Consider the following 15,065-nt stretch of genomic DNA (forward strand, 5'->3'; position numbering starts at 1 on the left):
CCTGTAACTCTCCAATACCAGGGTAGGCTGTAGTCTACCCACCTGTAACTCTCCAGGACCAGGGTAGGCTGTAGTCTACCCACCTGTAACTCTCCAATACCAGGGTAGGCTGTAGTCTACCCACCTGTAACTCTCCAGGACCAGGGTAGGCTGTAGTCTACCCACCTGTAACTCTCCAGGACCAGGGTAGGCTGTAGTCTACCCACCTGTAACTCTCCAGGACCAGGGTAGGCTGTAGTCTACCTACCTGTAACTCTCCAATACCAGGGTAGGCTGTAGTCTACCCACCTGTAACTCTCCAGGACCAGGGTAGGCTGTAGTCTACCCACCTGTAACTCTCCAATACCAGGGTAGGCTGTAGTCTACCCACCTGTAACTCTCCAGGACCAGGGTAGGCTGTAGTCTACCCACCTGTAACTCTCCAGGACCAGGGTAGGCTGTAGTCTACAAACCTGTAACTCTCCAGGACCAGGGTAGGCTGTAGTCTACAAACCTGTAACTCTCCAGGACCAGGGTAGGCTGTAGTCTACCCACCTGTAACTCTCCAGGACCAGGGTAGGCTGTAGTCTACCCACCTGTAACTCTCCAGGACCAGGGTAGGCTGTAGTCTACACACCTGTAACTCTCCAGGACCAGGGTAGGCTGTAGTCTACACACCTGTAACTCTCCAGGACCAGGGTAGGCTGTAGTCTACCCACCTGTAACTCTCCAGGACCAGGGTAGGCTGTAGTCTACCCACCTGTAACTCTCCAGGACCAGGGTAGGCTGTAGTCTACCCACCTGTAACTCTCCAGGACCAGGGTAGGCTGTAGTCTACCCACCTGTAACTCTCCAGGACCAGGGTAGGCTGTAGTCTACCCACCTGTAACTCTCCAGGACCAGGGTAGGCTGTAGTCTACCCACCTGTAACTCTCCAGGACCAGGGTAGGCTGTAGTCTACCCACCTGTAACTCTCCAGGACCAGGGTAGGCTGTAGTCTACCCACCTGTAACTCTCCAGGACCAGGTTAGACTGTAGTCTACCCACCTCTGTGTATGTGTGCTAAGGCCAGGCTGGTCACATGATGAAGACAGGAGTTCCAGGCATCAAAGAACTCCTCTCTTTTCTTCTCTACCTGCAGGAGACAATGGACAGAGCAATACAAGGCTTCATTAAAAGTTCATAAAGTCTTGATCAAACCTTTCCAAAATCAACTGTGAATCAATTTACACCTAGCTGTATCAACATCAAACAGACGTTTGACAAACTGGTGCTAAATAGTAAATTCATGCCTTCAACATTTCTGTTGTTGGACTTCTCTTATTGTAGTCAATGGCTTTAGATGAGATGGACTGGGTGATGTACTGACCTTGTTGTAGAGTCTGGTTGCTAGGCTGCGCTGTAGAACCCTCTCTCTATAGGACACTGCTTTCAGCAGGAAACTCAGGTCCCCCACCGTATCCACATTGAAGCCAAGGAAACTACCGAAGATGGACATGAACAACATTATCAACCTGAACAAATTCTATCATTGCACAATTCTATAGACATGAGAAATGGGGGCAGTTAGTCTACTATTTTAGTGTACTAAAGCACTCACACACACACTTCCACAAGTGGGTACAAGCAAGACTATTCTCTCATTAAGGACTTTTTAGATAAATTGTTTTCTTTGTACAGTATGTTCAAGCAAATAGGCAGAATAAACAGCATTGGACAAATAATAATTGCATCGTCAGTGCACGTCCAACACATTTTCACATGATGTTCAGTAAAAACAAAGCAAAAAACTAATTAGAAAATAAACCCTAAATGAAACCCACCCCATCCACCCAAGTGACCTGTTTGATTTAACTCCTGAAAGGTCTCTTGCTATAACTTTCAGCGGCGTTTGACCACATTGTTAAGGTTCTTTCATTAATGACTTCTAATAACTTTCAAGATGGTCTCATAACCAGCCAAGCACAAGGATTGTGTAAAAGTTGTACACACTAAACGGACATGACACCTAGTGTGAAGCCATCTCACCAGATAGTGGAAAACCACACTACCATAGTAGCAGTGTGTAAAATGAAAGGGGGACTCTATTCTGGGAAACTGTAGCATCTTAAAAGAACATATATCTTAATGTTCCACTTCACAATAAGATGAAAGTGTTTGTGTGATAGCTTGTGAGAAAAGAGATGTGGTTTCCCCTACTAGGAAATATGAGAATATACAAAAAAATATGTGAATAAATGAGGTATTTGAGAGGAGTTGAGAGTGTGGACAAATGTCTGGGTTTTTCTGTTGTATAGAAGACTCAGCATTATATTTTGAATGCTAAATTCTAGAAGTTTATGGGTGTTTAGCGAGTCTAAAACGGTCCCCATGAGCAAGAAATAGCTCACGTGAATGTACTTATTTGACGCACAAAGAATAGAAGACAGTGGCATAGAAAGCAGTGTACTGTATACATTTTGAACCCATCTCCTAAAGTGTAGCTAATAAAAATAAAATAAAAATGGTTTTGTCGCATACACCGGATAGGTACAGTGAAATGTGTTGTTTTATAGGATCAGCCATAGTAGTACAGCGCCCCTGGAGAAAATGAGAGTTAAGTTCCTTGCTTAAGTGCAAATCGATAGATTTTTCACCTTGTCAGCTTGGGTATTTGAACCTGCGACTTTTCATTACCTGGCCCAACGCTTTAACCGCTAGGATACCTGCCACCTTCAATATATGACCCTCTAATGACCTTGTGGCGTTCTCTGACCTGGTTCTGAGCCTGTCAGACACTGAGCTCGTCCAGGTTCTGATGAGTCCGCCCACCACACTGTTTCCCAGCTGCCTGGTGAACTGGGTCATGAGCTCCTTTACCACCACCTGGGACAGGTCAGAGGTCAAAGGTTGAGTGCTTGAATGCTGAGTTGTCAAACATGCAAACCTCTGTTGTACTAGTATAGTTACATGTATTTTAGAATGGGGACAACGGTGGATGATCAGGATTAAATTGGATAAATGTATAGATATTCTGCTTGTCAACATTCATTGTGAAAAACAAGGCTGGGGGAAGCTAAACTGAACTGAAGCGGTTTATAGCTAGCACCAAGACATATTTTAACCGCTCATACAGTAGCATAACCAGTCTTTCAATGTAGAGCTGGATGTTAATTGCCATCTCATGATAGATGAAACACCCGCAATGTCATAAATGGGCAAATCTACTTTTGGAACCGTAAAAGAGATTCTATTCAATCTGGCACACCATTCATGTTTCAATTTGGGTAAAATGTCAGTTTGGGTCAGCTGTGGTCTTCTTCATGCTTCAGGTCAGTAGTAAACTCATTCATGTGGTTGGGGACTGTCATCTTCATTAGGGGTGCAGTGGGGATACTGGTGGTGGAGGGTTGAGTTGAGTTCAGCAGGCAGAGCCTCCTCTCTCTTTGTGACTGTAGTCCAGACAGACAGACACCTTAGTTGCCATAAAAATGTCATTATGTTTGACTTGGCACTGTGTTTGACTTCTAGTTCCCACTCCGATCCTTCCCACTGCAACGTTTTTCATACTTCACTTTGCACTACATCCTATAATCTTACCTTTGATGTATATGAAGCAAAATAAAATAGTGACTATACTGTACAACAATATCGAAAGGATAAGAACATATGATTGCACAGTTGGTCTGACACTAAACCACCTTCATGTTCAGTCACACCCTTGTAAATACATTCTGTCAACCAAATTAACCACCTGTCTACAGACATATCATCCTCCATAATTAAATCAAACTGGGACAATGATTTCACTATCCACTTGGTTTATGAATACTTCCCAGGGTCTGCGAATAATTTTAGTTTATGATGAGCTGTTCTGATTTCTGAGTCTCCCTCAACAGCAATGTATCTGAATGGTTACTTTGTTCCAATTATCTCAGAGTTCAGAGAGTCGTGTGTGTGTGTAGTACGCTCATCACTTGCTTTGTAGTTCCACTCTACACTCGCAAACAAGGAGAAATTCCCCTCATCCCCAATAAGCCAAAAATAATAATATCCAATTGTGTGACAATACATACTAATGAAATTCTCTCAAAGCACAATTCCTTTATCAAGTTGCAGGGGCTCCACTCTAGAAAATGTCAGTATATAGTTTTTGACAAAACTGTAAGGTTCATCTGACTGTTTTGAGAACCAAAGGCAGACTCTGTGAGCTCTATCAACTTGTCTGTCTAGGAGCCATGGTTAGTATACAGTAAAATGTGAAAATCACATTACCAGTTTAAAACATTTCACATCAAAAGTGTGATGAACAGCAAAACAACATAATATAGCACTTAAAGTTTTAGAGAAGGTGTGAGTAAAATACTGAAGAGGACTTTGCCCTCTTTGGTTCTTTTACCTGTAACATGACGACGTTGTCCCCTTCAAACGTGACAAAGACATCAGAGTCACACTTCAGAGCAGGGATTCGGTTCTCCATCATAAAACCCTAACAAAGGTCAGAACCCAGAGAAACATGTCATCCACCGATTTAAAGACACACCTAATTTATATTCAGTAGTGATGGGTTTCACATGTTCAATTCATGTACGTAATTAAATGAAAGGTCAACAACCCTGGTCCTAAAATGCCACAGATTATGTAGGCTTCCATTCCAATGCAGCACTAGAACACCCAATTCCACAAATCATGGTACAGGGACCAGCAAGATTGTCAACTAATATGTCGACCAATGAAATAATAGATCAACACTAGTTGGTCATTTTACATGAAGAAAAAGTGTGTGACTTGCTTCAGCTCTTTGAAAGTATTTTCTGGTAGTGGAAGAAGTTTAAAATGTATTACTTAAGTGAAGCAGTGAAATATTGTCAAAGTGAAATATATTAAAATATCTGGTCTGATTACTTTGATACACTACTTTAATCAACCGTATTACTTTGGAGTGTGGGGCAGTTGGATCACATATTTCATCACAAATGAGACTACTACACTTTTATGCACATTCTTACTAGAAAACCACAGTATATAACAACTGTAATAATTACTCATAAGGAATTAGAAAGGTTTTTGGCTATTATTGGGGAGAGAAATAAGATGGTGCCTCTAGTGGAAGAAGTTTAGACTTTTTTTGTTTGTTGCTATAGTAACCTCCCTTCAACCATACATTTATTTCATAACCAAATTATAAAGCTGTTAAAAGAAAGTTATGACTGGATCGCTCAATAAATAGGATGTATAAATAAATGGATAGATACATAAAGTAAGGACACAGAATTAAAGATCTAATGGATGGAGGAATGATGGGATAAATGCAAAGATAAAGGAAGTTATGGAATATGGATGAATGGACATTTTCGGTCGAATGAGAGTTGTGAATGTGTTGTGCAAGTCAGTATGTCTTGCTTTACACCACACAAAGAATGTTTGAAATCAAAACAAAGGCGTCTCCAATCCTACTTCCGTGTCCTAGTCAAGGAATTTTAGAAAATTCCTTGGTTCTTGAGGGTGGTGAGCACAGAATTGCACTTCAGCGCCGCCAGCTGGATGAGGGTTTAGTACTGTGCAAGGCAGCCTACAGACAAGTACTAAAGGTAAACGATAACTACATGTAGACAAACAGTGGTAGGTTAGTTCAGTGGGTTGGAGTGAGCTGTGTGGCATAGTAAGTCTTATGTGCTCCCCCATTGTTAAATTTGAAAGTTCTGAAAAGTTCCATGGCAGTTAATTCAACAGTGTGACGTTAGTAACAACATCAGCTCATTTAGCTAAAACAGCAGTACCTCTTGATTGGTAGTAGATAATTCTGTTGGTCAAAAAGTGGTCAAATATTCTGTTGTTTGTAGAAGTTGAGACAAAAAGTAGTTGATGACGTTACTAAAAAAGCTATCGTGTTTTATTGGTAGAAGATTATTCTGTTCTGATTCCAGATTTGAATAGCAGAGAAATAGACCAAGATGTCACAGTCTCTAAGTTGTCTAAAGTGCTGGGAAGGTGGTAAAAAATTCAGTTGTTTGTACAAAGTTGGATATTTGGTTTGCTAATGCAGTTACTAAAACAGCTGTAACGTTTGATCGGTAGGAGACATATTTGTTCCTACTTCAGATTTGAATAACAGAGAAGTAGACGAAAATGTCTTACCCCCCAACTTTTTGTCTAACTTATTGGGAAAGTGGTAAAAAATGTCAGTTAATAAAATGTTAGAGGAAATGTTGTTGATGAGGTTACTTAAAGAGCTGTAACGTTTGATTGGTACCAGATCATTCAGTTCTGATTTCAGATTTGAACAGCAGAGAGGAAGATTTCACACGCCCTAACTTTTTGTCTAAGTTGTTGGGAAAGTGGTCAAAGTAGCTGATGTGTCAAAAGTGACATTGTTTACAGTGAATAGAATAGAATGTTGGGAGTGGTGATGTCACAATGGGACCTTAAAAATGCTCAGGAAATCCCATGAAAGTGGATGGATGACAAAAAAAAGGACAAAGTGTAAAAGATATCAAAACGTTGTATGCAAGCACACTATTCCAGACCAGTCTACACATTTTAAAGTTAAAACAGCGTTTCTAGTTTAAACGGTGTAGGAGGAGTCGCGTTGAAAAGAATAATAATAAACTACTCAGAAATTATTCTTACAATATCTAAAGAACATTATGACTTGAGAAATGGAGACTCAAACATGTTAATTGTTTCATAAATAATAATAAAAAACTATTTCAAAACAGCTTCACTTTTGAAAGCAGTGAAATAAACAGGTAAAAGTCAGACAGTGTCACTACAAAGTGCGGTCTGTGTAGGATCAGACACTCAAGAGATGCGAGCACTCCCACATGACAAGGCGCAGCGTTGTGGTTTCCCAAGTTGCCCTTAGATCACCTCAACGAGAAACACTCAAACCTATTCATCACAGCATTAGGGACTTATTACAATGAAACTATCCCCTACAACAGCAGTACTGCGTTAACTGAATGAGTAGACAGAAATGACCTCCAAGAACCCTATGCACTCTACATGGACATGGTCACAGTGGCATCCAAAAACAAGATCCAGAACTAGACAATGGACCTGGGTCTTTAAATGAAAGAAACATGGTTAGCAGATGACTGGGGAGTAGTGGTATTTTAAATAGGATTGGAATAATGTGCGTCACATACACATGTATGCACGCAGGCATGCACACCCACACACACAAGCAAATGCGCACACACACACACACACACACCATGCCCCCGGTGCACTCGCGGCACTCTTGAAGGCAGGCGAGGTTCTCCCAGGTACTGTAGGCTTTGAGTCCAGCAACCAGAGCCTGGAGAGAACTATTGTTCTGTAGAACCTCTCCTTTGCACAGAGCATGGTCCATCATACATGCTGCAAACCTGAAACACACACACACACACACACACACACACACACACACAATGGACACATAACATAAGAAATTAGAACACATTCCTAGTATCATGTTCTATAATTATAATACTATATAATTGTGAGGGACATACCTTCGAAAGAAAAAAGGAGAGAATCTCTGTGATTTATAGTAATGCTGTACAACATTGATGTTAATTTTGTTCATTTTCCAAATAACAGAGACAACTGTTCTGTACAGACAAAACACTAACAGACAGAACACTGACACTACAATGCATCATTCTAGTGACAAGACTGTCATTTACTGGCATTAGATACAACTGCTCTTTTCACCACTATGTCAGTAACATCAAACCCATCAGTATGTGGGGGAAATAACACTGTTTAAGAGTAGTGTTTCCCTTTATATATCCCAGCGTAGGGCCCTGAGAGTAGAGGCAGTTTCAAGTGGTGTTTGACTACAGTTCTCTCTGATATTGATGTGTGTAGAGCAAAAAAACCTGAAGAAGCCCATAAGCCGAAACACATAGGTTTTATTTTTTGCAATAAAGAAGCATCTTTATTTAAAACCACTTAATGATCGGCCCCTTTCTTTTCAATTTTCGCCTAAAATGACATACCCAAATCTAACTGCCTGTAACTCAGGCCTTGAAGCAAGGATATGCATATTCTTGGTACCATTTGAAAGGAAACACTTTGAAGTTTGTGGAAATGGGAAAGGAATGTAGGAGAATATAACACAATAGATCTGGTAAAATATAATACAAAGAAAAAAAAACATTTATACATTTTTTTTGTACCATCATCTTTGAAATGCAAGAGAAAAGCCATAATGTATTATTCCAGCCCAGATGCAATTTAGATTTTGTTCACTAGGTGGCAGCAGTGTATGTGCAAAAGTTTCAAACTGATCCAATGAACCATTGCATTTCTGTTCAAAATGTATCAAAACTGCCCAAATGTGCCTAACTTTTCATGTTCAAAACTGTGCACTCTCCTCAAACAATAGCATGGTATTCTTTCACTGTAATAGCTACTGTAAATTGACACTGAAGTTAGATTAACAAGAATTTAAGCTTTCTGCCAATCTCAGATATGTCTATGTCCTGGGAAATGTCCTTGTTACTTACAACCTCATGCTAATCGCATTAGCCTATGTTAGCTCAACCGTCCCGCAGGGTGTCAAGCAAGGTAGCAGCAGCGATTCCTTCCCTTTACACTCTAGAGGAAGTGCTAACATTACCTGGTGGTGAAGGTGAGAGCCAGAGCTGCAGCCAGGTGAGGCATCAGTCTGAGGTACTGGGTCTGGTGCTCAATGATCTTCACCTCTTGCTGGTCCTTAGGCCCAAACTGACGCCGACTGGAGGGAGAGAGAGAGGAGGGAAAGAGAGAGAGGAGGGAAAGAGAGGGAGGGAGGAAAATGTGTGTGAGAAGGGGAGAGAGTAGAGCGTGAAAGAGACTTACATTTTGTGTGTGTGTGTATGTGTATACTTGCGTGTGTGTGCGCATTTGTTGTACTGTGAATATGTACAGTGCATTCAGAAAGTATTTATAACACATTGACATATTCCACATTTAGTTGTGTTATAGCCTAAATAAAAAAATTATTGCAAAGTTTTTTTTCCTCACCCATCTACATACATTACATTACATACAGTTTAGGTCGGAAGTTTATATACACTTAAGTTGGAGTCATTAAAAGTCGCTTTTTAACAACTCCACAAATTTCTTGTTAACAAACTATTGTTTTGGCAAATCGGTTAGGACATCTACTTTGTGCATGACAAGTAATTTTTCCAACAATTGTTTACAGACAGATTATTTCACTTCTAATTCACTGTATCACAATTCCAGTGGGTCAGAAGTTTACATACACTAAGTCGACTGTGCCTTTAAACAGCTTGGAAAATTCCAGAAAACGATGTCATGGCTTTAGAAGCTTCTGATAGGCTAATTGACATAATTTAAGTCAATTGGAGGTGTACCTGTGGATGTATTTCAAGGCTGGTTCATCCTTGTGAGCAATTTCCAAACGCCTGAAGGTACCACGTTCATCTGTACAAACAATAGTACGCAAGTATTTACACCATGGGACCACGCAGCCGTTATACCGCTCAGGAAGGAGACGCGTTCTGTCTCCTAGAGATTAACGTACTTTGGTGCGAAAAGTGCAAATTAATCCCAGAACAACAGCAAAGGACCTTGTGAAGATGCTGGAGGAAACAGGTCCAACAGTATCTATATCCACAGTAAAACGAGTCCTATATCGACATAACCTGAAAAGGCCACTCAGCAAGGAAGAAGCCACTGCTCCAAAACCGCCATAAAAAGGCCAGACTACGTTTTGCAACTGCACATGGGGACAAAGATGAAACTTTTTGGAGAAATGTCTTCTGGTCTGATGAAACAAAAATAGAACTGTTTGGCCATAATGACCATCGTTATGTTTGGAGGAAAAAGGGGGAGGCTTGCAAGCCAAAGAACACCATCCCAACCGTGAAGCACAGGGGTGGCAGCAACATGTTGTGGGGGTGCTTTGCTGAAGGAGGGACTGGTGCACTTCAGAAAATAGATGGCGAAGGAAAATTATGTGGATATATTGAAGCAACATCTCAAAACATCAGTCAGGAAGTTAAAGCTTGGTCGCATATGGGTCTTCCAAATGGACAAAAACCAAAAGCATACTTCCAAAGTTGTGGCAAAACGGCTTAAGGACAACAAAGTCAATGTATTGGAGTGGCCATCACAAAGCCCTGACCTCAATCCTATAGAAAAGTTGTGGGCAGAACTGAAAAGGCGTGTGCAAGCAAGGAGGCCTACAAACCTGACTCAGTCACACCAGCGCTGTCAGGAGGAATGGGCCAAAATTCACCCAACTTATTGTGGGAAGCTTGTGGAAGGCTACCTGAAACGTTTGACCCAAGTTAAACAATTTAAAGGCAATGCTACCAAGTACTAATTGAATGTATGTAAACTTCTGACCCACAGGGAATGTGATGAAATAAATAAAAGCTGAAATAAATCACTCCCTACTATTATTCTGACATTTCACATTCTTAAAATCCTAACTGATCCTGATCCTAACTGACCTAAGACAGTGAATTTTTACTAGGATTAAATGTCAGGAATTGTGAAAAACTGAGTTTAAATGTATTTGGCTAAGGTGTATGTAAACTTCCAACTTCAACTGTACATACATACATACATACATACATACATACATACATACATACATACATACATACATACATACATAACAATACCCCCTAATGACAAAGTGAAAACAAGTTTTTAGAAATGTTTGCAAATGTATTGAAAATGCAGAAATATCAAATGTACATAAGTATTCACACTCCTGAAACACCTTCGGCAGCGATTACAACTGTGAGCCGAGTAAGTCTCTAAGACCTTTCCACACCTGGATTGTGCAACATTTGCCCATTATTCTTTTCAAAATTCTTCAAGCGTTGTCAAAGGCGTGTGGCGTGTGTGAGCATTTTCAGGTCTTGTCATAGATTTTCAAGTAGATGTAAGTCAAAACTGTAACAAAACTGTAACTCAGGAACATTCACGGTCTTCTTGGTAAGCAACTCCAGTGTAGATTTGGCCTTGTGTTTTAGGTTATTGACCTGATGAAAGGTTTATGAAACAGGCGTTCCTCTATGATTTTCTATTCTTTCTTATCCTGAAAAACTCCCCAGTCCTTAACAATTACAAGCATACCCATAACATGATGCAGCCACCACTATCCTTGAACATATGGAGAGTGGGGAAAGGGGGATACCTAGTCAGTTGTACAACTGAATGCCTTCAACTTAAAATGTGTCTTCCGCATTTAACCCAACCCCTCTGAATCAAAGAGGTGTGGGGGGGCTGCCTTAAATCGACATCCACGTCTTCAGCGCCCGGGGAACAGTGGGTTAACTGCCTTGCTTAGGGGCACAACAAGTTTTACCTTGCTAATGCGGGGATTTGATCCAGCAACCTTTCGGTTACTGGCCCAACGTTCTAACCACTAGGCTACCTGCCGCCCAGTGGTACTGTTGCATTGGATTTGCCCCAAACATAACAATTTGTATTCAGGACAAAAAGTGAATTGCTTTGCCACATTTTTTTGCAGTATTACTTTAGTGCCTTGTTGCAAAGAGGATGCATGTTTTGAATATTTTTATTCTGTACAGGCTTCCTTCTTTTCAGTCTGTCAGTTAGGTTAGTATTGTGGAGTAATTACAATGTTGTTGATCCATCCTCTGTTTTCTCCTACCAAAGCTATTAAAAACCTCTACGGGATCGGTGTCCCTAAACACAGACGGTTGTTGCTCAATATGCGATAATGTGACTAGAAAACATTGTATACAACAGCTAACTTTCCACGACATAGACATGTCATATATGGGCAGAACGCTTAAATTCTTGTTAAGCTAACTGCGGTGTCCAATTTACAGTAACTATTACAGAAAAAAAATACCATGCTATTGTTTGAGGATAGTGCACAACAACAAAACACTTTTATCATGGCAACTGGTTTGATACATTCACCACTGAAGGTAAATAATGTACTTGCATTCAGTAATCTTGCTCTGATTTGTCATTCTGAGGGTCCCAGAGATAAAATGTAGCATAGTTTTGTTTGATCAAATACATTTTTATATTCAGAATGTAGGAACTGGGGTCTACAGTTTGAACCCACTGCTGTCTCTGGCTCCACACCCGCCCGGCCATCTTGATGTGTGAAAGTTAGTGCATTTTCCGGAGAGAAGATAATGATTCATCATGTACAACATTCCTGGGAGTGTGTAAACTTAAATGTTTATTTACCATAGCATTTTTGTATATTCTCTATAGTTATATACTTGAAAATTTATAAATTTACCAATTCGGGAGATTAGGGCAAACTCCTGGCAGACTTGATGCAATTATTCACTGGATCAGTCTATAACTTTGCACACAAACTGCTGCCATCCTTTGGACAAAATCTAAATCACACCTAGAGTCCTATCTCAATGTATGGCCTTTCTCTTGCATTTCAAAGATGGAACAAAAAAAATAGAAAAAAGCATATTTTTTGATTGTATTATCTTCTACCAGATCTAATGTGTTATATTCTCCTACATTAATTTCACATTTCCACAAACTTCAAAGTGTTTCCTGAGCTACAGGCAGTTAGATTTGGGTACGTAATTTTAGGCCTAAATTGAAAAAAACTGTCAGATCCTTAAGAGGTTTTAAATTCTGTAACTTTTTTAAAGTCATCATTGGCCTCCCTGAGAAACTTCCTTCCTCTCCGGCAACTGAATTAGGCAGGACGCCTGTATCTTTGTAGTGATTGGGTGTATTGATACACCATCCGAAGTGTAAACAATAACTTCACCATGCTCAAAGGGATATTCAATTTCTGCTTCTTTTTTTTACCCTTCTACCAATAGGTGCCCTTCTTTGCAAGGCATTGGAAAAACCTCCCTGGTCTTTGTGGGTGAATGTGGGTAAATTCATTGCATGACTGAGGGACATTACATATCTTGACTCAAGAAATGTCAGCTTTGCATTTTCAATTAATTGGAAACATTTTAATAAAACATTATTTCACTTTGACATTATGGAGTATTGTGTGTAGGCCAGGGACCTAAAATCTAAATGTAATCCATTTTAAATTCAGGCTGTAACACAACAAAACGTGGAAAAAGTCAATCGGTGTGAATACTTTCTGAAGGCACTGTATGTGCTGATGTGGTGGAACATTAGTTTTGTGGAGTGTATGTTGAGTGTTGAGATGTGGTCACCGTCACACACATGCCTTGTTGTGCACCTGTTGCTCTGGAAGCATTACAAAGTTTATCTCTGAGTATATCTGCACAGGTGTCTCAGTGGGGAGAGTGGGGGAGGGTGGGGGGCAGACGAAGGCGATGGATGGTGATATAGACTGGTTTAGGGGGTACAAGTAAGTTTCAAAGAGATTGCAGGGAAAATGTAGATGCTGCAGTCTCGAAGGGATGGCACTGTTATCATTCCTACTCTGATTTATAGACCGAGGAGCAAAATATACTAACTTTGATGACATCAGTTCACTAACCGAGATACTGTAAAGTTAATGTAATGTGACACTCCGATATACTTCAGCTGTATGGTTTAAGTTGTACACTAACTGTGTGATTGACAGTCCCATGTTACTAAATAATGTGTTAACCAGAAAGATCACACGGATGTTTCTACTATGTCAAGGTTTGTCCCCTGCCAGACCACAGAAGAGCGCACACCTGGGTGTTTACACAGAGGGGAAGTCCTCACAGATGACGATCCCACAACCTCTCCTCAATGTATAGTAGACTCAACTCTGAAAACAAAGCTAACAGTGGTTACACAATGTACTGTTCAAACACAGCTAACCCTAATTGTATGGGGTTAGCTGTGTTCTCTTTAATGCAAGTCACTGACAACACGACCATCATCACTGACAACACGACCATCATTACTCTCACTACCAAGACCACTAGCCCCACTTCAAGTTCCTAAAGGTTTTACTATGCGTGTTGGTGGTGCATTGGGGAGGGGGGGGGAAACAGGACGTGTGTCACAAAACAGGAAACGTGTCCTCCATGTGCAGTAGTCTGCATCGGTATTGTGATTACCTCCCTCTTTCTGTCTCTCTCTGTGTGGGGGTGATTTGGGGTGATTTTTGGGGATGCCAACCACAGAGAAAACCCTCCCCTTTCCGCCAACCCACGCTCTCGCCCCCACATTGGAAACTTTAGCAGAACACACGCAACCCACACGTGAGGATGCACAAAAACAGATATGGAAAAACAAGAGACTCCCTCAATAGGGCTGTCAAAAGAATGTGGTCTCGGAGGTAAACTAAATAATGCTCAATATCTATTGCTGTTTTCTTCCATATTGAGCCGTTTGTTATTTTGTTGATATTCAGAAGCATTTTAAACATAATAGGAATTGAATAGAGTTGAGTCAGCTCTGAATGGAAAAAATAACCATCTACATACATAATTTATTACATCGATTATGAGATGAGTTGGTGTGGAGCTAGTCTCGTGTTGCCATACCTCCAAAATCACGTCGTTGTCACGCCTCACTTGGAGGTCTGGAGAATTTCATATTGCAAAAACTGTTTGAATGGTCTGCTTGCACCCAGTGACAAGACTTTGATTGGATGTTACATTTCAAGAACCCTCCCTCCACACTCCCGTAGAAGGGCTGCTGTGTATTATGTGCAGGGGGACCTTGCCGGCACTGCAGGATTTCAGTCCTTCAAGGCGTAGTGTGTTACCAATTGTTTTCTTGGTGACTATGTTCCCAGCTGCCTTGAGATCATTGACAAGATCCTCCCGTGTAGTTCTGGGCTGATTCCTCACCGTTCTCATGATCATTGCAACTCCACGAGGTGAGATCTTGCATGGAGCCCCAGGCCGAGGGAGATTGACAGTTCTTTTGTGTTTCTTCCATTTGCGAATAATCGCACCAACTGTTGTCACCTTCTCACCAAGCTGCTTGGCGATGGTGTTGTAGCCCATTCCAGCCTTGTGTAGGTCTACAATCTTGTCCCTGACATCCTTGGAGAGCTCTGTGGTCTTGGCCATGGTGGAGAGTTTGGAATCTAATTCGTTGATTGCTTCTGTGGACAGGTGTCTTTTATACAGGTAACAAACTGAGATTAGGAGCACTCCCTTTAAGAGTGTGCTCCTAATCTCAGCTCGTTACCTGTATAAAAGACACCTGGGAGCCAGAAATCT

The 15,065-nt window shown here is 40.9% G+C and overlaps 1 protein-coding gene across 1 annotated transcript in view; it reads right to left on the reverse strand.

Moving 5' to 3' along the window:
• Positions 1–15,065, reverse strand: part of acoxl (acyl-CoA oxidase-like) — a 47,952-nt gene that overhangs the window by 21,646 nt on the left and 11,241 nt on the right. Inside the window, exons 11-16 of the mRNA XM_029752471.1 lie at positions 8,567–8,683; positions 7,175–7,328; positions 4,358–4,447; positions 2,735–2,844; positions 1,349–1,460; positions 1,027–1,114 (exon numbers count right to left, since the gene is read on the reverse strand). Of these exons, the coding sequence (XP_029608331.1) occupies positions 1,027–1,114; positions 1,349–1,460; positions 2,735–2,844; positions 4,358–4,447; positions 7,175–7,328; positions 8,567–8,683 (671 nt within the window). The remainder of the gene's footprint in view (positions 1–1,026; positions 1,115–1,348; positions 1,461–2,734; positions 2,845–4,357; positions 4,448–7,174; positions 7,329–8,566; positions 8,684–15,065) is intronic.

The sequence above is a fragment of the Salmo trutta genome, chromosome 5 (genome assembly GCF_901001165.1).
Source record: "Salmo trutta chromosome 5, fSalTru1.1, whole genome shotgun sequence".
In the NCBI taxonomy this organism is placed as follows: domain Eukaryota; kingdom Metazoa; phylum Chordata; class Actinopteri; order Salmoniformes; family Salmonidae; genus Salmo; species Salmo trutta.